The sequence below is a fragment of the Kogia breviceps genome, chromosome X (assembly GCF_026419965.1).
Source record: "Kogia breviceps isolate mKogBre1 chromosome X, mKogBre1 haplotype 1, whole genome shotgun sequence".
Classification (NCBI taxonomy): domain Eukaryota; kingdom Metazoa; phylum Chordata; class Mammalia; order Artiodactyla; family Physeteridae; genus Kogia; species Kogia breviceps.
The window spans coordinates 122,213,990-122,240,807 of NC_081330.1; the positions used below are offsets into that span (position 1 = coordinate 122,213,990).

The 26,818-nt window shown below is 36.8% G+C and overlaps 2 protein-coding genes across 4 annotated transcripts in view; one reads left to right on the forward strand and one right to left on the reverse strand.

Moving 5' to 3' along the window:
• AP1S2 (adaptor related protein complex 1 subunit sigma 2) overlaps positions 1 to 21,907 on the forward strand; it is a 28,887-nt gene extending 6,980 nt beyond the window's left edge. The window contains exons 3-6 of one of the 2 annotated variants that reach the window (XR_009333089.2): positions 2,195 to 2,303; positions 2,831 to 2,968; positions 7,145 to 7,239; positions 20,597 to 21,907. Coding sequence is in view for 1 of the 2 variants with exons in the window: in XM_059050896.2 (XP_058906879.1) it covers positions 2,195 to 2,303; positions 2,831 to 2,968; positions 20,597 to 20,644 (295 nt within the window). In the remaining variant the exon portion in view is untranslated. The remainder of the gene's footprint in view (positions 1 to 2,194; positions 2,304 to 2,830; positions 2,969 to 7,144; positions 7,240 to 20,596) is intronic. The other variant, XM_059050896.2, reaches the window with a different exon arrangement.
• A 2,944-nt stretch (positions 21,908 to 24,851) lies between these two features.
• ZRSR2 (zinc finger CCCH-type, RNA binding motif and serine/arginine rich 2) overlaps positions 24,852 to 26,818 on the reverse strand; it is a 31,886-nt gene continuing 29,919 nt past the window's right edge. For both annotated transcript variants that reach the window (XM_067023975.1, XM_059050855.2), the window contains one exon: positions 24,852 to 25,344. In XM_067023975.1, the coding sequence (XP_066880076.1) occupies positions 25,335 to 25,344 (10 nt within the window). In that variant the 3' untranslated portion in view covers positions 24,852 to 25,334. The remainder of the gene's footprint in view (positions 25,345 to 26,818) is intronic.

A 26,818-nucleotide genomic window follows, 5' to 3' on the forward strand; every position in this document is an offset into this window, starting at 1 on the left:
CACTGCGCCACCAGGGAAGCCCCTATCTACCATTTTTAATGTCAGCCCCTTTAATCTTTAGTTTTCTTAATTCAGAGAATCTTATGTGTCATTTGTATCAGTTTTCCCAAATTTAAGACTATTTGAGGAGCATGGGTTAGGGAGGATGGAAGGTGGGAATATCCCATTGCCTTTTAAAGCAATAAATAAAACATAGGATAGTGCTGGGAAAGAGAGGAAGCACTTTGTTAGTAAGGTTGGAGGTGGTTCCTGTTATGTCCTTCATGATAATAAATGAACGTGTTTGAATGCCTTCTCTCTAAGACTGCAGGGGGCCCACCATTTAAAATAACTTAGTGAGGGACTTCCCTGGTGGCACAGTGGTTAAGAATCCGCCTGCCAATGCAGGAGACACGGGTTCGAGCCCTGGTCCGGGAAGATCCCATATGCCGCGGAGCACCTAAGCCTGTGTGCCACAACTACAGAGCCTGCCATCTAGAGCCCGTGAGCCACAACTACTGAGCCTGTGTGCTGCAACTACTGAAGCCCGCACGCCTAGAGCCCGTGCTCTGCAACAAGAGAAGCCACTGCAATGAGAAGCCCATGCACCGCAACGAAGAGTAGCCCCCGCCCGCTCACCCCAACTAGAGAAAGCCCACGCACAGCAACGAAGACCCAAAGCAGCCAAAAAATAAATAAATAAATAGATTTATTTTAAAAAATAAATAACTTAGTGAATGTAGAAATCAGGTAGAATGATCATGGCAAAAAGTGTATGTGTATGACAAGGGAGTCAGTGTGGTAGAGTGGAAAAGGCCTGGAGTTAAGGTCTGAAGATCAGATTTCTTGTCACAGTACAACCATTTGGCAGGCCCTTGTACTCTTGGGCCTCTTTTTTTTCCTTCCGTAATCAAGGAGGATGCTGCTTACTGTTGTAAAAATCAAATAAGAGGAAACGTTTTTAATAATGTTGAAATTAATAGAGTGTTATGAAAATACTCATACTGAAGTTATTCTCATACTGAAGAGCAGGAATTCCTTGAATTTCAAAACTGAGATTGTGTGTGTGTGTGTGTGTGTGTGTTATTTTACATTAATGCTATGAGCAGTAATTGCCCATTGTGTTTTCTAAAAATCACTTAAATGCTCCTCTGAAAATTACAATGGCAACTGAGACTTGTTTAGAATGTCGTAGGTTTTCATATTGTTTCTTTTCAAAAGCCTTAAATATATTTAAACCATTTGAAAATACTCTTTTAACCCTCCTCAAAGGACTTGGTTAGGTCATCCTTCGTTATGTATGCCTCAAGGTTCTGTTAATAAGTTTTGGTTTCCTTGGATCAAGTATAACCTAGTCCCATGTGCTAGAATCCTAGTTTGGAGAATATGAGTTTTCTAACCTTATTATACCTTCTTCAAGGGTAAATAACCCGAGCTTTAATTTAACAGGGTAGAACTTGGAAAATTTGAGGACATGTCTCAGTTTTCCGTTCTCTTTCTCTAACTTCTATGATTAATTGGAACTGTTGTTTTTTTCTTGAGGTTTATTCCATAATCCTATAAACCTCCTTTAAAAATAATTCTGTGCTGTTAGAAGTCAAGATAGTAGTTACCTGTGGGGGTGGGAGGCTGTGACCAGGAGAGGAGAGGGGCTTCAGGGGTTCAGTAATAATTCTGTTTCTTGGTGCAGGTGCTGGTACACAAGTATGTTCACTTCGAAACTCATCAAGCTGTATGTTTGTGACTTGTGTTCTTCTCTGTGTGTATATTACACTTCAGTAAAATGTTCCAGAACGTTGACTTAATGTTAACAGCATCTTCAATAAGTCCTTCAGTTGAAGAGTTTCTTTTCTTCCCTGTTTACTTGTGGTTTGAAATAGTCACACAGTGCACTTTGTTTTAAGTAAACTTGAGAACAACCTGGGTCAGCTTTGTTTTAGAATATTCTAGAAAGGAGCCTGAATGGAAGAAGAGCAAAATAAGTAACTCTTTCTAGATGGTGTGATTTTTTTTTTTCTTTTTTGCTTGCCTGTACTTTTCAAAATTTCTTTTTTGTACATTTATTACTTTTATAGTGTAGGAGAAAAATAATCTACTGTTGTAAAGAGGAAATAAATTGTATAAGCATGACATCTTTCACAATAGGATATGAAAGTGTATTTTAGAAAACATGATTATAGGGTAAATTTTTTTCTACATCTGTTTTTTGTTACAGATATGCCAGTCTGTATTTTTGCTGTGCTATTGAGGATCAGGACAATGAACTAATTACCCTGGAAATAATTCATCGTTATGTGGAATTACTTGACAAGTATTTTGGCAGTGTGAGTAGTATTTTGTTTTAGGAAATTGAATGCTATAGTGCTTTTTTTTTTAACCTTTTCTGTAACAAGTTTATTGTTTGATTATCTTGGGGATTCTGACTATATGACAGTAACTGTGGGAGAGGGAAGGAATGACTATTTCTTGTCAGTGTGCCTAGTGAGTTAACTGCCAGAATTGTTTGACCCCACAGACCTACTCATTTAATTATGCTGGTGAGAACGAGGTTTAAAATAGTGAAACAGAAAGGGGTCCAACTGCAAAGATTAATATACTGGAAGTGCTTAGTATAGAATTTAGATTTGGTTAGCAGTTACAATCATATTACCCAGAAATATGTATTTCAAAAGATCAGTCTTTATGAGTAGAAAATTATTAAGTTGCCCATGTTAGGAGCTTGCAGAGTCTGGTCTTTCTTAGCTTGTAGGCATTAAGATTGATTCCCTCTGGTCAGATTTTACTGACTATCTGATGGTAGGTAAGTATCTTTTACTTTCTTCGGTTTTATTTATTTAGTTTTGCTTTTCAGGTGTGTGAACTTGATATCATCTTTAATTTTGAGAAGGCTTATTTTATTTTGGATGAGTTTCTTTTGGGAGGAGAAGTTCAGGAAACATCCAAGAAAAATGTCCTTAAAGCAATTGAGCAGGCTGATCTACTACAGGAGGTAAGCTACTCAGAGTTCTCTTGACTAGACACTAGCATGTTTTGCTCTTGCTAGGGAAGTCTCAGTCATCTTTCCTCATTCTTACAGTTTCAGAAATTACTCTGAAGCATGCTTGGCTTGTAGTGTCTATGTGCAGTTTATTGATTGGAATATGTGTCAGCCACATCAACTCAGTTATCTGTGGATGGATTGTTTACTTTGGAGATGATCTGGAGATGGCCCATTTTGGGACCCCAAAACACCAGAGTCCAAACATTTAGCGGACAGACTACTTTTAGATGGAAAAAGTAACAATATGAGAACTCTCTGTCCATTGTTCTGAATTACTGAAGGTAACCCCTTTTCTCACTAATGTGTACAATGAGGAGTTGACGTGAGATTATGGCATTTTCATTCCGAGTTGGTTCATATTTTCACCTCATGTCCATTAAGTGCAAATGTAGCCAAGCAAATGATAGTGTTGTAATTATACTTTTTGTAGAGTCCTCTAGTTTTGTGTTAGCAAAACTAACTAAAAAGTATTTCTACTTCTCTATGCTTTTCTTAAATAACAAACCATGTTCTGTTAAACAGCTGCATTTTTGTCTTGCCTTGATATCACAGGAACCATTGATAAACCCCTTTCCCTTTCTAACTTTCACAGTTGTCTTGGGTTAATTGTATATTTGATATTTCTGTACCTTCAATTTCTGAAGTTAAAAATTTCAGAGATAAGGCTACCTTTTCCTAAAAACTTAATGATACATTAATTCAGGGACCTAGTTGAATTATGCTTTAGTCATAATTGTGGTTTTATTCAAATAGAAAGTTTATAGCATGAGGAGAAGGAGCTAGTCAATATAAAAAAGTTAATTTTTTCATTATGGTAATTGTCTTTCTTATTATTAAAGGAGGCTTTAAATCAGAGTACATCTTTTTCTTCATTATAACTTCTTAACTGTTGGCCTCAGTCAGGAGAGTGGGGAGCTAGCTCTCGGTAATCCCTTTGCATCAGTCACTGACTAGGTCAGTTGTGGGGATTGTTTGAAGTTGGGATGACATCATCTGGAACATACATAAATTAAATATGAGACAATGCTTTGTACATTTAATTATCTTGAGTTACCAAAACAGGGGTTAAGGTGCCTGCAAAAGTGAAGTATTTTGTTGACAGCCCTAATGGCATCTGCTGTTCAGTAGTGAAATGAGCACAGCCCTTTTTCCATGTGTGTATGTTTCGCCACAGTTGTTTATTAATTGATTGCATACATGTCATTCGAATATATATTTTTTAATGTCAGATGTGCCGACTACAAGCTCATATTCTACTGTTGTAAAATTACTTTAAAGTTAGCACATCCTTATTTTGCTGTTCACTAACCAGACTTTTCTTAAAATTAGGTCAAGACCAGGGTCAGAAATTGGGAATTTTTCTTTTTATTTTTTTGGCCGCGCCATGCAGCATGTGGGATCTTAGTTCCCCGACCAGGGATCAAACCCATGTCCCCTGCATTGCAAGTGCAGAGTCTTAACCCCTGGATTGCCAGTGCAATCTGGGTATTTTTCATATTTGTTCCTTCCCTTGATCACTTTTATATTTCATTATTATGGAACTATGTTTGGTTCTATCAGATCCTGGTATTTCCTCCAAGTTCTTCCTCATTTCCTGATTAATTACATTTGCCTTGAAATATTTCTAAAGTTGTTGAAGTTCAGCTTTTAATTTTAATATTTTTTTCTGGAGAGTAATGTTTAGGGCATTGACGCCTCGTGTCTGGATTGTTTTTTAAACTCTACTGGGAAATCGCTATACACTTTACAATATGACAAATATGCGAAATTTACTTTATAGCATGTACTGAGTAATATACTAGAGGATCCAGAAGTTATTACAGGTACATGTTTGTTTATAAATGTGTACATGTGTGTGTATCTCCCCTATAAAAGTATTTTAATAAGAAGTAATATCTCTTTTTTTGAAGTAGTATTTTTTAATATCTCTAATTGGGAAAAGTAGGAATATAGAGAGAAGCATAGGATGTCCTTAGTTCCATGTAAAATTCTCCTTACCCCATCTCACCCTAGTTTAAAAAAAAAAAAAACCTGACTACTGTTAATTACAGCTCCTTGTCTTTAGAAGAGAGCTTTGGCCCTATTTCTCATCTGTGACTACATTGTTTTGTACATAAACCAAATTGATACTATATTAAGACATTTTCTATTCAATGGTCCAAGTGAACCATCTTAATTTAGCCATTCAGGTCTTGAGGAGGCAGAACGTGGCTGGTCCATTCTGAATTTAGAGTGAGGTTAAGGCCTTTATGAAACCAAGCTAAAGTCTGTATGGGGCAGTTAAGCTTCATTCAGGTTATTCTGTTCAGGTTAACTTGTTTATTCAGGTTATTCACCAACGTACTGTCATAAGAAATCCAGGATGATAAGATGTTTGTTTCCTACAATAGAGTCATTTATATGTTGATACATGATACAGGTTTACATCTCTGGGAGAGTATTTGAATATTATGTTCATAAAATAGGTGATAGAATTAGATGAGAAAAAGCATTACACAAACTGCTAAAAAAGATTTGTCTGAGCACCGTGATAACAAAAAAGAACTATGATAATAGCTAATGCTTATCGAGCACTTAGATGTGAGGCATCCTATGCTAATCATCAGGATTTCCTGAGAAGGGGTCACGAGAGCCTTTTTAACCAAAGAAGAAACAGAGGCTCTCGAGGCTCAGTGAAGTTCCAATGACGTCCTAGGCAGCAGTTGGCAAAACGAGGATTGTAAACCCAGATCTGCTAGACTCCAGAGCTGTATGAAATCTTAACCACTGAGCTCTGTCCGCCCCAACCCCCATTTGTGTATTTTCTTGGTATGTTTTAAACATTCTGTTTTAGATACCAACTTCTGTATGTCTCAGTAATATAGTAAAGAAATTCATAATTCTCCTGGAGGTTTCTCTGTTGAACAAAGTAGGTTTCCTAAGACTGATGCTATCCTGTACTTTTTAGACTGGAAATTTTCATTGTCCAAGTTATCAATAGTTGGAATTTATTAATTGGATATATAGATATAAATAGTATTTTTCAAATCATTTCTTGTTGGATATATCAAAATGCCTAGATCTATAGTAGCTTTTTTTGTCTCATAATTTAGGGTATAATATTCACTTAGTCTATGTCATGAAATGATTTTGCTTTCAAAATTGTAAATATAGCTGTAAAGACACTTATCTAAATGCAGTCTTAAATTTGTAGAAGTCCTAATTAATTGATTTTAATCTAGTTTTTCATATATTGTGATTTTTTTTTTTTCTTTTTCTATTTGGTGTCAGGTCTTTTACTTGAATTGAATTTTTCTAAACACCAAAGATGACTTTGAATTTATATTGAAAATATCTGTTGGCTTAAAGATATATTCAAATCACAAAATAGTTTTGGTTTTAATCCTTTTTTAATCTGTGAAATACACATTTCTATCCTTAAGAATGTTTATTTCCTTTAGAAATTTTTTTTTTTAAATGTCCCTTTTACTCAGTTTGTGTAAATGTCATGTAGTTTGTTTAGGTAGTCCTTCATTTTATAGGCAAACAGGGTTAGAAAGTCAGTGCATAAAGTAGATTTTCTATTAGCATTTTATAGTCAGTAATGAGAACATAACATAAATGTGTATCTGAATAATAATTACTAAAATATCAGGTATTATGATTAAATAATAAAGATGTCTTATTTTATTTAATTACTTGGTAAGGGAGGGTTACAGGTTTGATATTTCTAGACCAAACTCTATGTTAATTCCTTTTGGTATTCTGTTGTATGAATACATAATTAGATTTGGGGGTAAAGCCCAGAAAAATTGGTTTGTTATCCAATTTTTAACGTTTGACCGTTGGAATTTAAAACATATTTTCTTAACATGCCACTCGTACTTAACTTGATTCTTAAATTATTAAAGTACAACATGCTGAGATTACTAAATTGACATTTTTTTTTGCAATACTTGGAACATTTTCCCCAGCACCAATTAAATACCTATTTTAAGCTAGATTTTTTTGGAGGGAGGGCATGGGGGAGCAGTACAGTTGGGTTTATTTTATAAACATTACATATAATGACAAAGGAAATATAGAGTGCATTTTCTTTGTGAAGTCAGGCACTTACCGGTTTTTCTCTGCTCCTTAATTTTATAGAGCCAGAATGAAGAATGGGGAGGTTTGTCTGAGGATATCTTATGATAAAGAGCAGTCTAAGGCTTTAGTCACTTTGACCCCCACCTTATTTATTGGTAACTACTAAATTTACCATTTTTGTGGCATGGATAAAATGGGGTGTTATGCCAAAACTGTTGCACGTGAGATGATTTCAAGTCCTTGCTTGATCTGTGAAGATCAAATAGTTAAATACTGGGTGTTGGGCTTTAACCCTCAGCGGTAGATGCATGATGGTGTTGATCAGCGCTTTGAGATGTGTCAACCTTTTTTTTTATACTAACAGCATCATTTTCAAATTCGTGGGGGTTTTCCTTTTGAGCTTTGTTTGCTGTTGGTATTGTTTCTCACTAAAGTAATCTGAGAAATGAAAAATAAGTGAGGTACCAAAAGCAAGCATTACACTCATGAATTTGCTTCTACTTCAAGGTGGTCCACTTTATGAATAGATTTATTGGATTTACAGTTGTTAATTTGCCTCATCTAGAAAGTGGTGCTCTATGGAGAATTAGTGCTGCTAAAATTGATTTGTTTTAGTGCTGGGCCTGCATGATACATCTTAGTACTATACAACATCTTTGTGGAAGTAGTAATTAATAAATCTCTTGGACTGCATAAAAATGGAAAGGTAAGAATCTCAGGAGAAAAAGTGATTTCTTTAAAAATGAATCTTTTGTAACTTAAAAGTATTTTAAGTAAGTAAGTACTTATTGAAGTATTTAATAACATGCCTTTTAATAAGTGGGGTTTTTAAAAATTAAAATCTTGCTAATTAAGAATATTTGGGCTTTGGGCAAGATAGTCAAACTCAAGAATATCTTACATTGTTTTAAAACAGATGCTTTAAAATATATACAGTAATATAACAACAAAAAGCATTTTGATAAAAATCCTCTTAGGATTGGCTTTAATAAGACAAGCTCCTGTAATTCCTTTGTAATTACCACTGTTTGTATTAAAACCTTTAAGCCTAAACCTTCTTCTTTTCAACTGGATAAAAGTTAACAAGGCTATATAGTCTTTTACGCCAGCATATTTTAATTTTTTATGAGTAAACTTGATTGGGGTCTGCTAGAACAAATAATGGATAAGTGAGGTTTAGTTACATTGATGCTTGAAATAGAAAATACAGAAAGGTAGATACAGAGAAAACAGAAGGCAGAACAAATCTTGCCTTTCACTTTGCATTTAATAAGAAACAATTTGGCCAATGCCCTTGGTCACTGGTATTTAGGTTGTAATCATTTTGCTCTGTTTGTTTTTTGAGCTCTTTTTCTTTGTTTGCTTTCCAGAATTTTGAGGATTTCCCCCTTGCTGTTTCATTTTAATTCATTTTGAGTCCACTGTTGCTACTCTAGTCTGTTTGTAATAATGAAAAGTTGGAATAACTTAAAATATTCATTAACTGTAAATCTGATTTTCAAAAGTATCTACAAGAAGCCATAGTAGTAATAAATGCAATTTTATATCACAGTAGTTACATACACATAAACCAAAAAAATTTTTGGTTAAATAATATGTACTTACTCATATTTCTTATTTTATAGTCTCACGTTTTCTATTCTATTCTTCTTTTTTTCAATGCTGGTCCTGATCCACTAAGTTGATTGCATGAGCCCTAGGATTGGGACCTGCACAGGGACCTGCAAAGAGCATATTCCTAGCTGGTGGTGGTGGTTTTATGTGTTTATTTATTTATTTATTTATTGAAGTAAGTTGACTTGATTATTTTTCTTTAAAAAGTACTTTCTGAAAAATTGCAGGGTTTGAGTTCTTTTTTCCCCTATTGAGACATTCTTTTTTCTTTTATTGTTTCCTCTGCTTTTTTTTTTTAAATAAAAATTCCCATTATAGGAAAATTAACAAATACAGGCAAGCACACGAGAACATAAACTTAACCACCGACCAGAGACAATTTATTCTGGTTCTCAACTAGGGTTGGGGGTGGGGCAATTGTGCCTCTTCAGGGGACATTGGGCAATGTCTGAACACATTTTTGATTGTCACTGCTAGCCGTGAGGTGCTACTGGCATCTAGTAGGTAAAGATCAAGGACGCACTGTTAAACAACCAGCAGTGCCCAGAACAGCCCTCTCAGAATAAGAAATGATCTGGCCTCAAGTGTCAACAGTGCCAAGGTCCAGAAACCCTGGTTTAATTTAACATCATGTAATATATAAAAATTTCATTTATAGATTCCATTTATATTTATGGACTGCTACATCTTTTCAATATAATGTATAGTCCAGATTATAAATGACTGGCTGATAATGAATCAAAAGTAGAAGGGAAAAAAAAAACCTAAAAATTGTGAAAGAAGGAGAAATGTGCTCAAGTAAATGGCTGTAAAAATCACCTCTGTGATCCACCAAAATTACTTTTACTTGATAACCAGAGATAACCCATAGCAAAACTTATGGGCTGTCACTATATAATTTAATATCCTCAACAACAACCAAATCTGTTAACATCTATTAGGGTAATTGAGTTTTTGCCTGAAAACAGAATTGAGCATACCCTGCAGGCAGTTAGAACACTTGAATTTTCTGCTGATTTCCCTATCCACCTTAGGGATTTGATAATTCCTTAAGAGAGGAGTAGTTTAAATGACCAGAATTTACATATATAGACTTATGTTATACGTATAGACATTTTTGTTGTTTTTCTTTTATACCCTATTAGCGTTAAAGAATTTACTTAGTAAAGATATTTAGAGTTTGAATATTTGAAATTCAGTGATTCTGGGAAATCTTTTCTATTTTGAAAACCCTGATTAAATTTAGGGCATTTCAAGTTAGGATCCAAATGGAAGAACAGGGCAAATAAAATACAACTACCCTAAAATGTGTTTAAAACTATTTCTTTATAGTTTAAAGTTATATTAGCTAAGTTAATTATTCTGCTTCTTTATTAAAAAAAATACAATTAACTGCCAGAGAAAGTAATTTCTCTTTACCATTTTATCACTAACGGGTTTTAGAGCAGGGTTTTAGGAAATGTAGTTAAGTTTTCCTCATTATTATTTTTAAGACAAATGTAATAGAAGTAGTCCAACAGCACAACAGAATAAGACAACAAGAGATATGAATAAGTAATCCATAGATGAAAGAAAAAACACATGGTCCTTTGACTAAGGGAATGTAAATTAAAATATCAATTAGCTTTTTTTTTAGTTTGCTTCTTATGAACACATAAATTTGTATTCCCTTTTGAAGGATTAGTTTAGTGATATCTATTAACAGTTAAATGTGTACACACCTTTGCCCCATTAGTTATACTTGAAGGAATTTTATCCAACAGAAATATACAGATGCAGCAAGACACATGCTCATTATAATATTGAGCCATTGGAACCTAACCAAATGTCCATCAATGGGAAATAGGTTAAGAAAATTACAGTACAACCATACATGAAACTGTTAACCTGGCTTTGAAAGAAATGAGATCAATTTCTATGTAATGATATGGAAAGATACTCATCAAGTAAGAAAGGACATTAACTTAATAGTATTACCTGTGAAGATATTTGAGGTCCCTCCCTCCTGTTGTCTAGAAGTGTAAAACATGTATTTTAAGTATAATTTTTTTAATTTATAAATTTTTTAAAAAGACAAAATGCTGCTCTGTGAATGGAAGACTACATTGTGTTGTTCCTTTAGGTGAAACTAGAGTAGAATTTGCTAAAAAAGTTTCAGCAGGTAAAGTGAAGCACTTATGTTCTCTTGGCCGTTTTAGACACTAACCACCTGGAGCAGCCATATTGCTCTTGCCACATTGCTAAGTTAATGTAAAAAAAATCACTCGATTTTCCTAGTGCCTCACAAGTGTTTTTGTAATAAGACACCATGAGCCCTTTCATCTAAAAGGTACCTTATAAAGTGCTCTTATTTCTTCTCTTTTTATTCATTGCTAAAAAGAGATCTTAGTGCGTTTGGATACTCTACAGCCCTTTGGTCTTTAGCTCGAGGATTAGAGTTCCAGAGTTGAGAATAAGGACTTTGCCACAGTATTCAGTGAGGGGCAATAAAAAGGACCATTGTATTCTAGAACATGAAGGACAAAGGATACAGTTCAAGAAATAAGTGAAGCCCCTTCAAGGAAAACTGGAGTAGAGCAGTAACTTCAAATTATACTTCCTTATATATATTTTTTATTAAATGTACATTATTTCTCTTTGACTACATTAGTGTACCAGAAAGAAAAATCAGGACACAAGGTTTTCAGTTTTGGATCCAATACCACTAGTTTATTTAAGCACTTCTCATCTCAACAAGACTTAAGCCTTCAGATAATTACTTGCTTACCAGTTTTCATTATAGTTTATCAGATCATTTTACCTTTGAGTCATTGGCCTAGTATAGTGAATATCTGGGAATTTTTAAGGTAATGAGGTTTGTCTTGTCTTAGGAACGTACGTGGTTTTGAGAACAGGTGTAACTTAATTCCTTTCTGCTGTGTTTCTTGTCCTACACTTCCCACTACATCTGGTCCTTTTTGTAGGGGATTAAGAAAAAGATTATTCTTAGTTTGGAGGAAAGCTGAACATGCATGTATACTAAGGAGAGGAGCTAATGGAGAGAGTGATGAAAAATAGGAATGGAATAATGGGAAAAGTATATGTGGAGGGTGAATAGGAATGGAATCAAAAGCATTGGTCTTGAGCAAGATGAGTCTTCTCCCTCCTGTTTTGATGAGATGAACGGGTTAAAACTGTAAATTATTTTTTTTCCATCATGAGTTGGATGAGTTGAGAAACTACATCTAGAGGAGAGCTGCAGGGACTGAGGAGAAAGAAGAGGTAGATAACTTGAGGAAAATGTTAAGGGTTTGGAACAGATTTGCCCAGGATTAAAGGCCCATTTCAGATTGAAAATAGTAAATATCTAATCTTTATTTTTAAAAATATGTCTCCAAAGAATCTGTACTAAGGGCAACTTGTGGTTTATATTTGTGTCATACAACTTGATTAAATTTTTTTTCTCACTATTTTCATTCTGGTCTTTATTCCCACACAGTCTAAATCACTGACGTTTCAGTGTATTAAACTCAGTTTGCTAGGTAGTAGAAGACAGTAGGTCTAATTCTGCACAGGACTGTAAAGTCTGTGTATTGTAACAGACTTCACTCTCACGCTCCCCAATTCTTAATTAATATAATTATTCCATGATTCATAAAATGTACTGGTGGTAAGAAGGCCCAGAATACTGGAGTTATATTTAATCCACTATAATGTTTTCCTCGTATATAAGAGAAAAAATAACTTGGTTAATTATGGGCATATCTGTCATTTAGCTAAAAATCAACCTTAAATGTTAAATGGTCACTAAGGCATTTATTTATAGCACAACTTTCTCAGCCCCTAGCAGTTTAAACTGGGCAAGTACTTAAAATGTGTTATAGCAACTTAAAAGTGGTAAAAGAATACATTTATTTAAAAAAAATTTTTTAAAAAAAATTTATTTTTTATGTTTGGCTGTGTTGGGTCTTCTTTGCTGCGCGTGGGCTTTCTCTAGATGCGGTGAGCAGGGGCTCTCTTTGTTGCGGTGCGTGGGCTTCTCATTGTGGTGTCTTCTCTTGTTGCGGAGCACAGGCTCTAGGCGCACGGGCTTCAGTAGTTGTGGCACGCGGGCTCAGTAGTTGTGGCGCACGGGCTTAGTTGCTCTGCGGCACGTGAGATCTTCCCGGACCAAGGCTTGAACCTGTGTCCCCTGCATTGGCAGGCGGATTCTTAACCGCTGCGCTACCAGGGAAGCCCAATACACTTATTTTTGTGGGTTTTAGAGTTTGTTTTCTTCTTGAAGAATGTTTTTCCGGTGAGGAGGTTTTTGCCCTTTGAAGAGTATTCTTCTCAACTGATTGGATGGTAATTTCTTAAGTACAGTAATATGGATCATTGTTATAAAGAATAGTTTGGCTTTATCAACTCTTTTCTTTCCTAAAGGGTAGTAAAGGTCTGTCAGAAATTTCTGGGGCAGTCAGGGTTGAGAATTGCTCTTATAGAATTGTTCTCTCTTTTTTTTTTTTTTTTTTTACATCTTTATAGGAGTATAACTGCTTTACAATGGTGTGTTAGTTTCTGCTTTACAACAAAGTGAATCAGTTATACATATACATATGTTCCCATATCTCTTCCCTCTTGCGTCTCCCTCCCTCCGACCCTCCCTATCCCACCCCTCTAGGTGGTCACAAAGCACCGAGCTGATCTCCCTGTGCTATGTGGCTGCTTCCCACTAGCTATCTGTTTTACGTTTGGTAGTGTATATATGTCCATGCCACTCTCTCACCTCGTCACAGCTTACCCTTCCCCCTCTCCATATCCTCACGTCCATTCTCTAGTAGATCTGTGTCTTTAATTCCCGTCTTACCCCTAGGTTCTTCATGACATTTTTTTTTCTTAGATTCCATATATATGTGTTAGCATATGGTATTTGTCTTTCTCTTTCTGACTTACTTCACTCTGTATGACAGACTCTAGGTCCATCCACCTCACTACAAATAACTCAATTTCGTTTCTTTTTATGGCTGAGTAATATAACATTGTCTATATGTGCCACATCTTTATCCATTCATCCGATGATGGACACTTAGGTTTTCATAGTTAAGTCTCCTCTGGGGAGGAACTGCTGTGTACTCAGCCCTATTTGAGAAACTCCCTTTTTCTTTTCTTTTAACTGTTGGTTTTTACATGGTGTGATATAAAATTAAGAGAGAAAACAAAAAGATGAAAAGCTGTAATATAAAGGCTCAAAGTACTGGTATTATTTAGGTGAAAGGTTACTTGATAGACAAATTTTTCTTGTTCTCTGTCCAGAAAACAGAACATGTATCACAGCAAGAGTTTCGTTGGGTGTAAGAAAGCATACTAGAATATGTGCTGGAGTACTTACATGCATCAAAATGTAGTAGGATATATAAATTCTGTTTGTAATTATAATTTTGTCAAGTTCATTGTTTATAGTTTAGCATTACCTGAAAAGTTTAATTACATTAAATCTCAAGGGATAATCCCAATTATTTCATTTAACTGATATTTTCATAGGGAATTTTGCTCTGATAATGATCTATCATTGGGGCTTATAATTTATTTTTTTTACACAGAGAATATTGAAATAGGTTCAGAGTTCTTTGACCAAAATACTATTATTAATACCACTGATACCGAAATTGAATTCCCTCATGAAAATGAAGCATTTAGGGGTTCAATTTATTATTAATATTATTTTAGCTTGCTGCTTCATTCCACAATATTCTGAGTGGGAGAAAAAAAGCAATTATATCGGGCTTCCCTGGTGGCGCAGTGGTTGAGAGTCCGCCTGCCGATGCGGGAGACACGGGTTCGTGCCCTGGTCCGGGAGGATCCCACATGCCGCGGAGCGACTGAGCCCGTGAGCCGTGGCCGCTGGGCCTGTGCGTCCGGAGCCTGTGCTCCGCAGCGGGAGAGGCCACAGCAGTGAGAGGCCCGCATACCGCAAAAAAAAAAAAAAAAAAAAAAAAAAAAAAAAAAGCAATTATATCTTTAAACTGTTTAGGAATTATCTGAGGATTAAAATTTAACTGGCTTTTTTCCTCAGACACTTTTGTATTTAATGGTTATTATTTAAGTATAAGGTATCTGTTACATATTTTATTGAAACAGTTTACATGAGTTTGTAGCCTAACACTTCCAAGTGCCAAGTTGAATAAATATTAAATTGAGGATATCTTAAAAGCACTCACATAAGCAGTTTTAAACTTTTTTGAGTCACACAAGCCTTTTGGAGGGGTATAATCGCTTTGAGAGTCTGATGGGCCATGAGCCCTCTTCTCAGGAAAATCTGTACCTAATTTTGTCTCTAGTTTCAGGGAGTTTTTGGAGTCCCTAGACATTCATCTCTTCTGTGCACTCTAGGGTCAGTTTAAAACCTCAACTCAGGTTACCTTGTTGATGTGAGAAACATCCTTTTAGGTACATTTATAGAGAGAAGGCATAGACATTTAACAGATCTATTTGGAGAGTCCTTTAAAATCTATCTCGAGGATTATTTTAAAAGTAATATCCTTGGGTTTCCCTGGTGGCGCAGTGGTTGAGAGTCTGCCTGCCGATGCAGGGGACGCGAGTTCGTGCCCCGGTCCGGGAAGATCCCATGTGCCGCGGAGCGGCTGGGCCCGTGAGCCGTGGCCGCTGAGCCTGCGCATCCGGAGCCTGTGCTCCGCAGCGGGAGAGGCCACAACAGTGAGAGGCCTGCGTACAGCCAAAAAAAAAAAAAAAGTAATATCCTTAGTCGCAAGGGCATAGTCTTTGGAATTTTTTTCTTAAGCTAAGTGAACCATTGAAAAACCTCTGTTGGTACCAAATGGGTGACTACTTTTCTCCTTTTTTCTTGGGAAAGATTTTCCTTTAGGATCTGTAAAAGTTCATGGTCATTCTAGGATGTAATGATTTTCATTAAGGGATTAAATTCCTTTGCTTCGTGTGGTAAAATCCTGATGAACTTGAACACTGGCGGGAGGGAGTATTCTAACTGGATTTTGAGTTAACTCAGTATTTACCAGATGACTTATACTGAAGAATCTTTTCAGAGTATTTTTAGTAAATACAGTGCTTTTGGATTTTGTAGGACATATAGGTCATCATTTAGATTATCATTATATACAGTAAAGTTATAAAAGATGAATCTGAACTCCTGGGCATCGTTTAGAAGTTAAATATTCAGCCGTGAACCAAAATTCTAAAAACAAACAATTCTAAGTTTCAATTAAGATTTCTTTACCGTGCACTAAACACTAGAAATCTGATTGTGTCTGTGTCAGTTTGTATACTGTGTGTAAGAATATATGCATTTCTTTTGTAGCCACGTCATGAATATTTTAATGTCCCTGTGTACTAAATGACTACTCATCATCGTGTATGCAGAATTTCACAGAGGAAATAGAGAGCTGATATGCTTGTGAAAGAAAATATCCTCAGCTTGGTGACTGATTATCTTGTATAATAATAGTAGAACATTTCAGAACCATTACCTTTATAATTTTAATAATTTTCCTGTTTTCATCCTCTTTTCTGTTTTATTTTCATTCTATATCTGATCTTGATATAGCTGTTCCTGCTTGCAGCTGGTTTAATTTCTTTTTGAAAAAATATGACCTATGACCATTTTGAGTAATGTTTCATCTTAAACACATATGTGTCATCATTTATGAACCATCTGTGATTAATCGTGTAAGAGGAATACCTAGCACTTGTTAAAATGTTTACCAAAGAAAATATAGCTGAAATGCTAGGGTAGAATAAGCAATGCCATAATATAGTGTGGTTTGGTCTTCAAATGTTGGCGGGGGGGGCGGGGGGAGCTATATTTAGGGTGATTATATTATAGTCTATATGAGCAAACATTTTCTAATGCATCACATAAAAATGTATTTGGAAATAATGCAAGAAAGTAAAATCTGTACTGTTATATAATATTTAAGGTAAAACATTCACAGTTTCTAAGAAATTTATAATGCCACATTTATTGAATCACATTTGTGCTATACAATATCAAACAGTCCCTTTAAGAACTATCAGAAAGCTATGTCAGAAAAGTCTCTTCTGTAATATCTATTGTTCAATAGTAAGTAGTCCTTTCAAAGTATTAATATGGGCTTTATTTTATATAGTTGATTCTAATATTGCTTAAATACTAATATTTTACTAGTTATGGTTTTATAATTGTCTGCATTTAGATACTTAATGATTTGTTAAATATGGTTTTATATTTCTGAGTATGAAAACCTTTAATATTGATCATTTTTGTGTATACTTTTAATAAAACATGCAACAGATTATTATAAAGGGGAAGTTACCAAATAATTCATTGTTTATGTCTAGAGAGTTTAAAGCCCGAGTTAAGTAAACTATCATTAAACAGTACATTCAAAAGATGCTCAAACTGATTTACCATTGAAAGAAGACCAGTGAAAAATGTGTATAAGGCAGGTATGCAGATCAGTTGTTTCCATTCTTAACCATTCTCACTGTATGACATTTGAAGCACCTGGGTGGGCAGTCAAATGAGAAATTTAGCATTATATGATAGCATTGGGAAACACTGGCCTTTCGTTTCCGTTTTTTTCCTCTATCCCTCCCCCAGCCCTGCAACATGTCATTCATGTGGGGTTTTTTTGGTTTTGGTTTTTTGCGGTACGCGGGCCTCTCACTGCTGTGGCCTCTCCCGTTGCGGAGCACAGGCTCCGGACGCGCAGGCCCAGCGGCCATGGCTCACGGGCCCAGGCGCTCTGCGGCATGTGGGATCTTCCCGGACCGGGGCACGAACCCACGTCCCCTGCATCGGCAGGCGGACTCTCAACCACTGCGCCACCAGGGAAGCCCCCATTCATGTGGTTTTAATGCTGCATAAATATGCATTGTCTCATGCCTGTTTGCTTTGGATGCTGTGTGCCCAGCTGTAACAAGATGTTGCTGCTTTTGTTATTTGTATACAGCTGCTTGCTTTAAACTAGTAGATTCTGAAATACCTTTCCTTGCATGTCTAAAATAAAAGTATTGCATGTACTTTGTCTCATGTGAATGACTTTTTTTCTTCTCCATCCTTTTGATAAATATTTCATATTTTAATTTTTCCAGGTAATTTTACAAAATTGTCTTTTAAAAATAACAAAATTTACTAGTTTAACCATTTTTAAGTGTACAGTTCAGTAGTGTTCAGTATGTTCACATTGTTGTGCAACAGATCTCCAGGAGTTTTTTTATCTTGCAAAACTGAAACTCTGTACCCATTATAGATAACTATTCCCCACTTCCCCTCCCCTCAGCCCTTGGTAACCAACCACCTTTCTACTTTCTGTTTGTATGGATATTACTAATTCAGATAATAGTTTTTCTAGGTAATTTTGAGCTACAATTTCAGTGTGAACATGTGAAAATTAATTTTACATTATAAATACAAGTGATTAAAAAACTCTAACGTACTCTTTGTATAAGTCTCAAAGGAAGAAAATGTGTAAATGATTCTTTGAAATTAGGCCTTTCAGAAAGGACAGATACTTTAAATAATGCATATTTGAGAAGCAACATGGTTATCTTCAAGAAATGCTATATAAGATCGCAGGCAGTGAACACATAGGGGAAGTCTGACCAGCTCCAGGGAATAGGATAGGGGGGACATTTTTACATGGATAAGCTAAGAATGTTAACTATAGAATTCAATGTAGGCAACCCTTTAATAAATACATTAAAGGTTATATGATGTTTTAAAAATTATTTAACATTAAATGGAAATGATTCTTTTTAAATTGTCCCCTTTATTTAATACGTATGTGATTCAGATGTCAGTCTTGCAGTGTATTTAATGTTTAAGGCTAAACATTATAAATGAAAGAGATTGGGCTTCCCTGGTGGCACAGTGGTTGAGAGTCCGCCTGCTGATGCAGGGGACACGGGTTCGTGCCCCGGTCCGGGAAGATCCCACATGCCGCTGAGCGGCTGGGCCCGTGAGCCATGGCCGCTGAGCCTGCGCGTCTGGAGCCTGCGGGAGAGGCCACAACAGTGAGAGGCCTGCATACCGCAAAAAAAATAAAAAGAGATTGGCTTTCATCATTCTTGGGAGTGTTGCATCACTTGCATTAAACTTTCTTTTAAAGCTATATCATGAAAACTCTGAGACATACAAAGAGAATAGTATAGGGAACTGTCTTGTACACATCACTCAGCTCCAACAACCATCAACTCAATGCTAGTTTCATAAATCACCACCCCACCCTGCCTTTTTTTTTCCACCCCGCTTTTTTTGCCTATTTTACAGCAAGCCCTAGACATCCTATCATTTCATCTTTAATACTTAAGTATGTATCCCTAAGAGATGAGTACCACACCCCCCAAAATTAATAGTAATTCCTAATATCTTATTCCTGGTTGTTTTTTTTTCCCTAATTGTCTGAAAAATGCATTTTTATAATCGGTTTGTTAGAGCCAGATTCCAAACAAGGCTCACATTTTATCTGGTCTCTTTAAGTCTCTCTTAATCTTTAACAACTCCTCTGCTTTTACCCTCCTTTGCCTTTTTTTGTTAAACTGCATCCCCTATGCTGTAGAATTTCCTCCATTCTGTATCTGGCGGATTATAATGGTGATGTTTAACTTGTTTTCTTATCCTCCATATATATTTAGGTCTGTAGCCTGGTTAGGTTGAGGTTCAATTTGGAGGGGGGGGGGCAAGGATACTTCATAAAAAAATAGCCTTTTTTCACCAAAGCTGACTTTTACCCATTTTTCATTAATACACAAACATACTAAAAGGTCATCGTATGAACTTTATATAGAGAGCTGGCTTATAGTAAGGCTAAATATCTTCATTTAGATTTCAGTTGAGCCAATGTATCAGCTAACATTTTTTGAGCACTTTCTGTGAATCAGGCACTAAGCCTTATCTCCCTTAATCTCTACATATGAAGGTAAGTACTATGATCCTTGTTTTCATAGTATAAGGAATAAGGAAACAGACCAAAGAGTTTAAATAATTAAGATTATTTCATGTAGTGCTTTACATACAATTAAATCTAATGTATGGGTTTATGGTTTAATTAAATTTTCTTTTCCTTGTTTTGTGCTGTACCACAATTAGGATGCAAAAGTAAGTTATTTGGGTACAAAAATTGTTTTCCTCTGTTAAAATCTAGTATGCCTTTTAATTACAAACTTGTTGCTAGTAATACCTGAAATTTGACCTACTTGTTCCTTTTTTATTTTGTGCCGTGCACAATTAGACACTTTGGAAAAACTTTTAATTTTTTTCTAGTATGCCTGCTTTGTTTCGTCTTCTTTTGACATTTAAAAATGAGTATTGGTTGTTACATAGAGCAAACGGCACTTTTGTCCCAGATCTCAGAGCATTCTTTCTGTATGTTGCTTCCACTGAAACCATTGGTTGCTCTGGGGAGGTCTGGGAAGGTGAGTTTCTGCCGCCTTGCTGCTGGGGACATTTAAGTCCAAAACTGAGTAAAAACTCAGAGAAGAATAAATACATATGACTTGAAAAAAGAGCAGGGAAAACAAAATATGTGAAGAATGGGGAGAACTCAGGGGGGTTTCCCTGGTCTTTAGGGGAGATTTTGAATTTTAACACTAAGGTAACTACCTTTCCTGTAGAAATGTCGGGTAGCTGTCGGTTTGCACTGCGTTTGCAGTGGGCTTGACGTTTTGTGTTACAGCAGTGCAGCCCAGCACAATTGGTAGGTAATCAGTAGGTATTTAATGCATGCTGAAAATATCCTCCTGTGGTCTCTGATGTTCGGGGCACAAATCGCTAAATAAGCACTGGCTCTCCACAGAAGTGCCCATACTGCTGAACTGCTTGCCTTCAGCGTTCTCTGAAACTTGCACGCCCTTCCGTGTCAATTTCACATTCTCAAGCCTCCCTGGATCTGCTTACCAGAGTCTCACATTTTCCCTCCACAGGAAGCTGAAACCCCACGTAGCGTTCTTGAAGAAATTGGACTGACATAACTCTCCTCCCCTGTTGATGACTTCTTGTGGCATTTCACACACTGTAGATGGTTACTGCCTTCATGTCCATGTTAGCTAATGGTGTAAGATGATGTCTTGTCAGTATTACTGTTCTGCTAAGCTGTTTCATTCAGGCCTACACAATCTTTTTTAAAAGGGAACTTTGGTTAATCAAGTGATAACAAGGGACTTAAATATGAATAGAACGAATGCAGGAAAAGAAAGGTACTTTTTCTGGCTATTTTAAAGTTTATAGGTCTGTTTATCTTGGATAGATTATCATTACCTTGATTATGTGTATCTATGAATATGACACAATCAGGCAATATAGATTTATTAATTACTGTCTTGGCAAAAACGTTAAATTATGTGAAATCTGGTTTTGTGAAACCAAAGACTAGTGCATTTTAATATATATGCGAATAAAGGGAATTGACATGTCACATATCAAATGAATAAAAATTTCACTCTATGTTGAAAGTTTAGAAAAAAACCCAAATGTATACCAAAGACCCTTATTAGAAACTAAACACCTTAAAACAAAGGGAATACACAAAAGACTAATGGAATGATGCTGTTTTACACTAAAAATGATTTCTTAGGCCTTCCAGACCTGAGACGAGGAACCGAGATCAGCTGTTTCATAACAGTAAGCATGTTATTTTTAAGGCCAAGGAACGTTTGACTCCTGAGATAAATTTCTTGTTGTCATAATCATTTAGTCACTTAGTTGTATTGTTCTTGATGCCCCCCAAATAAAATGGAAATGTTGACTTACCAGGGATTCTTAATAACAGTATGTTATGGAAAATGTTTTACTCCCTTCACAAAGTATTGCATAAGTCACTGTTTAAAGCACGAATATTCCTTCCAGGGTGCTTGTTACAGCCAAATTTATTTTACTCCCCTATTGCTTCCCTCCACTTAGAAGTGCAGCAAACTTTAGGGCAGCTTCCTTCCCTTCTATGGCACTGCCTAGTTATTGGAAGTCATAAATATAAAAACATACCACCTCTCATATGAAAGTGTGAGTTGAATGAGGTAAAATGGCACTCGTGGGCTCTATATTTTTAAAGGATGTACAGTTGTTTCAATGTCACTTTTATACATACTTCTATGTATGTAAACATGTCTTCACAGTTTACATTTTCATATGTATCTGCTGGGCTGGATTAAGCTTTGTTGTGATTGTGACCAATATTCAGGCCACGTGAGCACGTCTTATCACATCGCCAATTAGTTGTAATAAATGTTCAATGTACACCACTGTCGTCTGTTTTTATCTGTCTCTTTCCAAAAGTTTGTCAAATTATGAAGAGCTGCTGAAGGAAGAATTTAAAGAAAAACTTTTTTGAGTAAAATGTTGAAAATTCACCCGCATTTGAATGTGGTGGTGGTTAAAAGCACACACACGATAAATGGCGGAAGATTTAAGGAGTCTTCATGTACTTCAAGCTCATTAATAACGTGGAGTCCATGCTACTGAGAGCTTATCTACACATTTATTTTCAATCAATAAATACTGCTTTTAAAACCTTGATGCTGGGCTTCCCTGGTGGCGCAGTGGTTGAGAGTCCGCCTGCCGATGCAGGGGATGAGGGCTCGTGCCCCGGTCCGGGAAGATCCCACGTGCCGCGGAGTGGCTGGGCCCGTGAGCCATGGCCGCTGAGCCTGCGCGTCCGGAGCCTGTGCTCCGCAACGGGAGAGGCCACAACAGTGAGAGGCCCGCGTACCGCAAAAAAAATAAAATAAAATAAAATAAAATATAAAACCTTGATGCAGTTGACTTTCTCTTTCTGAATGAGCAACTCAGATCACTCCAGGTAATCAAAGGTATTCCAAATCAACTGGAGTTCCCCCCCACACACACTGGAGGTGCTAGCACACTTGCTGAAATGGACGGGTATGTGCCAACTACTGCCTAGTATGAGTAGCAAATCAAAATTTTGGTTATGATAGTTAATGGACTGCCTATTAACTACAGGTAGGAAATGTTACATACAAAAATGTGGATTTTTTTAAAGTATACTCTGATTTCTGGAAAAAATAGGAAAAATGAAATAAGGATATTTAAGATCAAGGAAACAACTACCATCAAACGAAAATTTGCTTGTCTGCTAAAAATAGATATGTGTGCAATTAAAAAAAGGATACGTGTAGATTTAAAGAGCCTCCAACATGCAGCTATCTCTTCACTGAAAACAGGCATATGGCCTTCTGCTGGCAATGTAGAGTTGGAATTTTTGAATCATAAATATTAATCAAATTATAAGGTTAAAAAACGCATTAATAAGTCAAATTCAAGATGGACATTTATCAGGATAATGACCCAGTCAGTGGTTTAAAAACTACTTCCTTCCATCCCTCTCATACTACCCATTAACACTTCAGGGAAAAGTCACCGACATCTCTACCTTGAGGACAAGCTGGTGTTCATCTCGTTTTTTCCTCCATGAGCTATTAAGATGAATATTCAGCTTTGAATGTCCACATTTAATTGTGTATGTCTTGGCTGTATTTAGAAAAGGACTGAAAAGTTTTGAATTTACTGAGAATTATTCAGCATTTGTGAATCCAGTAGATACAGAAAATTTTCAATCATTTTTAGGGTAGAGGCATTTAAATTCTGGAACAAATCAAATTTTTTCTTTTCTTTTGGCCACAACACATGGCCTGTGGGATCTTAGTTCCCCGACCAGGGATTGAACGCCGGCCCACGGCAGTGAAAGCACTGAGTCCTAACCACTGGGCCACCAGAGAATTCCCACAAATCAATTTTTAAAGTAAAATGTATTCTGGACCACATAATTCCTTTCCTTTAGACTACAGATTAAAGAACTCATTTTCCACAGACACCACTCAGAAATCCCAGTCTTGAAGAAATTTCTTTTCCTATTTCTGTTAAACTCAGTATTTGGTGCATCCTTAAGTCCTTATTTCCTAATCTCAAGTTGCCAAATGCCACATACTTGGAAACTCGAGATCTCCAGTACGTCAATGGAGAGGTTACTAAGAAAATAAAAAATTTATAAGGAAGTATGAGAGCATCTTTTCTTTTTTATGATCTGAAACCTAAGAATGATATTTTGTCTTACGCTTTTTATTTATTTTTTTGGCCATGCAGGATATCTTAGTTCTCCAACCAGGGATCGAACCTAGGCCCCTGGCAGTGAGAGCATGGAGTCCTAAGCACTGGACCACCAGGGAAGTCCCTAATTTTTTTTTCAAGCAAGTTTCTGTGACCACTCTTACCAGAATTGCTTTTAACACCAGGCATATTCAGTAGCAACGAACTCTGTAACACTGTTAAAAAAAGACGAACATCCTAATGGAAAACTATGGGGTAGGAGGGAGGGGAAAAAAATTGACTCCACCCTTTAGTACTTTAAGAAAGTGAATTTTAAAGTAAAAAAGCTATTCGGCTATTAACATGTAAAAAACCCAACAATTAATAATTTGGGGCAAACAACCAAACTTAATGCCCATTAAATACAGAAAAAAGTGTTTGGCTTAGCCAGTATGTGCAGAGATGGAATAAACACATAAAGCTTACCAAACCGGCAAAGGTTACAGTAATTTGCTGCAGGAACGGCAAAATTTATCGTTGACGGTAAATTTTTTCATAGTCTTTATGGAGGGCAATCTGGAAAGACTTATGTATTCATCTTTCTTGATGTAATTTATCCTAGGGATATGACCAGTAACGTATGAAAGTATTTAAGGAGATCTACCACAGGACTGTTTATAGCACAGGCTTCTTTAATAGTGCAAAACTTAAAATAACTTAAAAATCCAACAATAGGGATACTGTTGAATAAATTGATAGATCCACTCTATGCAGTGAGTGAAAAGAACAGTAACACTAGGGCTTGATGAAATAGGACAATGTTTGGTGTGAAAAAAAGCTTATTCAACTGCAGCCATATATGTTATCTTGGTGTAAAAAAAATGTGTACACACCCATACACCCGTAAGAGAAAGAAAAGACTTAAAGCGATGCTCCAGTGTTAAGTGGTTATCTATAAGGGTCGGGATTATAAATAATTTTGGGGTTGTATACGTTTTGTTTTCTATAGTAAGCACACTGTGATTACCAGAGAATAAAAGTATTTTAAACGAGGGTTCCAGCTAGACTTGCTAACCCACATGAGCTGAGAGCCCTCTATCCAACTACGCAGCCGCCGTAACAAATAAGGTGTACAATCACTGTAGGACATGGTAAGTTTATTTGGCCGTGGGACGCTGCAGAGTTCAGTCTCGGCTCCCCGACGTCCTCCTGCCGCGGCTCCTGGACCTGGAGGAGCTCCGGCTGCGGCTCCGGCAGCTGCGGCTGCCCTGGCCACGGCTGCGGCCCCGTTTTCTTCCTCTGCTTCGGGAACTGGGCCTCTCCCGGCTTTTGGACGTGTGCTTGTGCGATTTCTTGCCCCCGTGGCTCCTCCTCCTCCTGCTCTCGGCCTCCCCGTTCCGCTTGTAGCAGTGGGCCGGCGCGGGGCTCCTCCTCCTCCGCGGCCTACTGTAGTAGTCGTCGTGGCGGCCCGGCCGCTCCCTCCTCTCCGAGTTCTTACTGAAGCAGGGGCCAGTCCGGTCAGGAGACAGGTACATGTCTCGATTCGCTTCCCAAAATTCATTGTTGGGATTTCTGAACACGTGAAGAAAGTTGCAGTGTTTCCCTCTTGGACACTGCTGTATTTCAAATAAACCTGCAGCGGCACACGGAGGAAACGGCATTTACTGCTGGCACTTCATCCGTTTCAGAAGGTACATTTCTGACGTTCGCTTGTGACGGGACTATTTTCTCCTTACGTACACTGATGTCATAGTTTGGGTTCCCCGAATTTCAAAAATATTCAATGCTCTAACAAAGGGCACTGTGAAAAGTGACAGGTAAGAACTTTTAATTAACCAGAATGCCCCGTTCCCCTACTGGATTATGGTGTGGAGTGCAACTGAACGAATGGCGGCCACATGATTTTTTCTAGGGTTTTACCATCCTGCTGACTGACAATGTAGATCTCTCATTAACACTGAAGAACCGGCCCTGGGAGTCCCCCTGGCAACATGCTTTGAGGGCACGGTGGTGGGAGGACCAAACCACTGACCAAAAGAAAGAGCCTGTGGTAAGTAGAAGATCCTGTATTTTCTTAAACTTCAAGAAGATGATAAACACTGGCCTAATACTTTAAATTTACCAGGTGCTTTTAACGTGGAAGATTATTGTCAAAGGTGCAATCTACTTGAACAATTTAGAGGTCTTTTGGGGGTTTTCAAACTTTTTCAAAAGCGGTGAATTCCCTAAATATGTAAAAGAGTTAAAAGTGAAATACCTCCATACCACACACTATATACAAAAAGTCAGTCAAAATGGATCAGAGTCCTAAACGTAAGCTGTGAAACCATAAAACTCTTTGAGGAAAACATACAAGTGGATCTTCGTGACACGGGCTAAGCAATGGATTCTTAGATATGACACCAAAAGCACAAGCAAAAAAAGAAAAAAATAGAAAAACTGGACTTCCTCAAAATTAAAACTTTTTGTGCTTCAAAGGACAACATCAGCGTGAAAAGACAACCCACATAACGGGAGAAAATATTTGCAGATCGTATCTGCGATAAGGGACCTGTCTGTAGACTGTATCAAGAACTCTTACAACTCAGTAAGACATATAACCTAATGAAAAATGGGCAAAGCATCTGAACAGACATCTGTCCAAAGATGATATACAGTGGCCAATAATCCAATAATAAGGACATGACAAAATGCTCATTAGTTACTAGGAAAAATAAAGCTGTTATTTAAAAAATAACAAGTGAAATAAATAGTCTCCTGCTTTGGGGGAGTCAAAGTGACACTCAGAAGCACCTCACTGAAATGGAGAGAACAGACCCATCTCTTTCAGCACCCCAGGCTTTAAATCAGGCATAATGGTTCTTCTGGTTTGCCAAAGCAAGGAATCCGAAATTCCTTTTTTTCCTCCCTTCAAATAAATGGTTTTTAAGTGAGAGCATCCATTAAGACCGGGTTACCAAACATTCAAACTTTATAAATTATAGATTTTGAAATAAGAGGTTTTAAGCAGGCGAGAGTATAAAGCAAAGCAAAGCAAAGGGTAAGGGAAGTGGTCCCCTAAGGCACGGGCAGCTCCTCTCGTAGCTCCCGGAGCACTTCAACAAGAA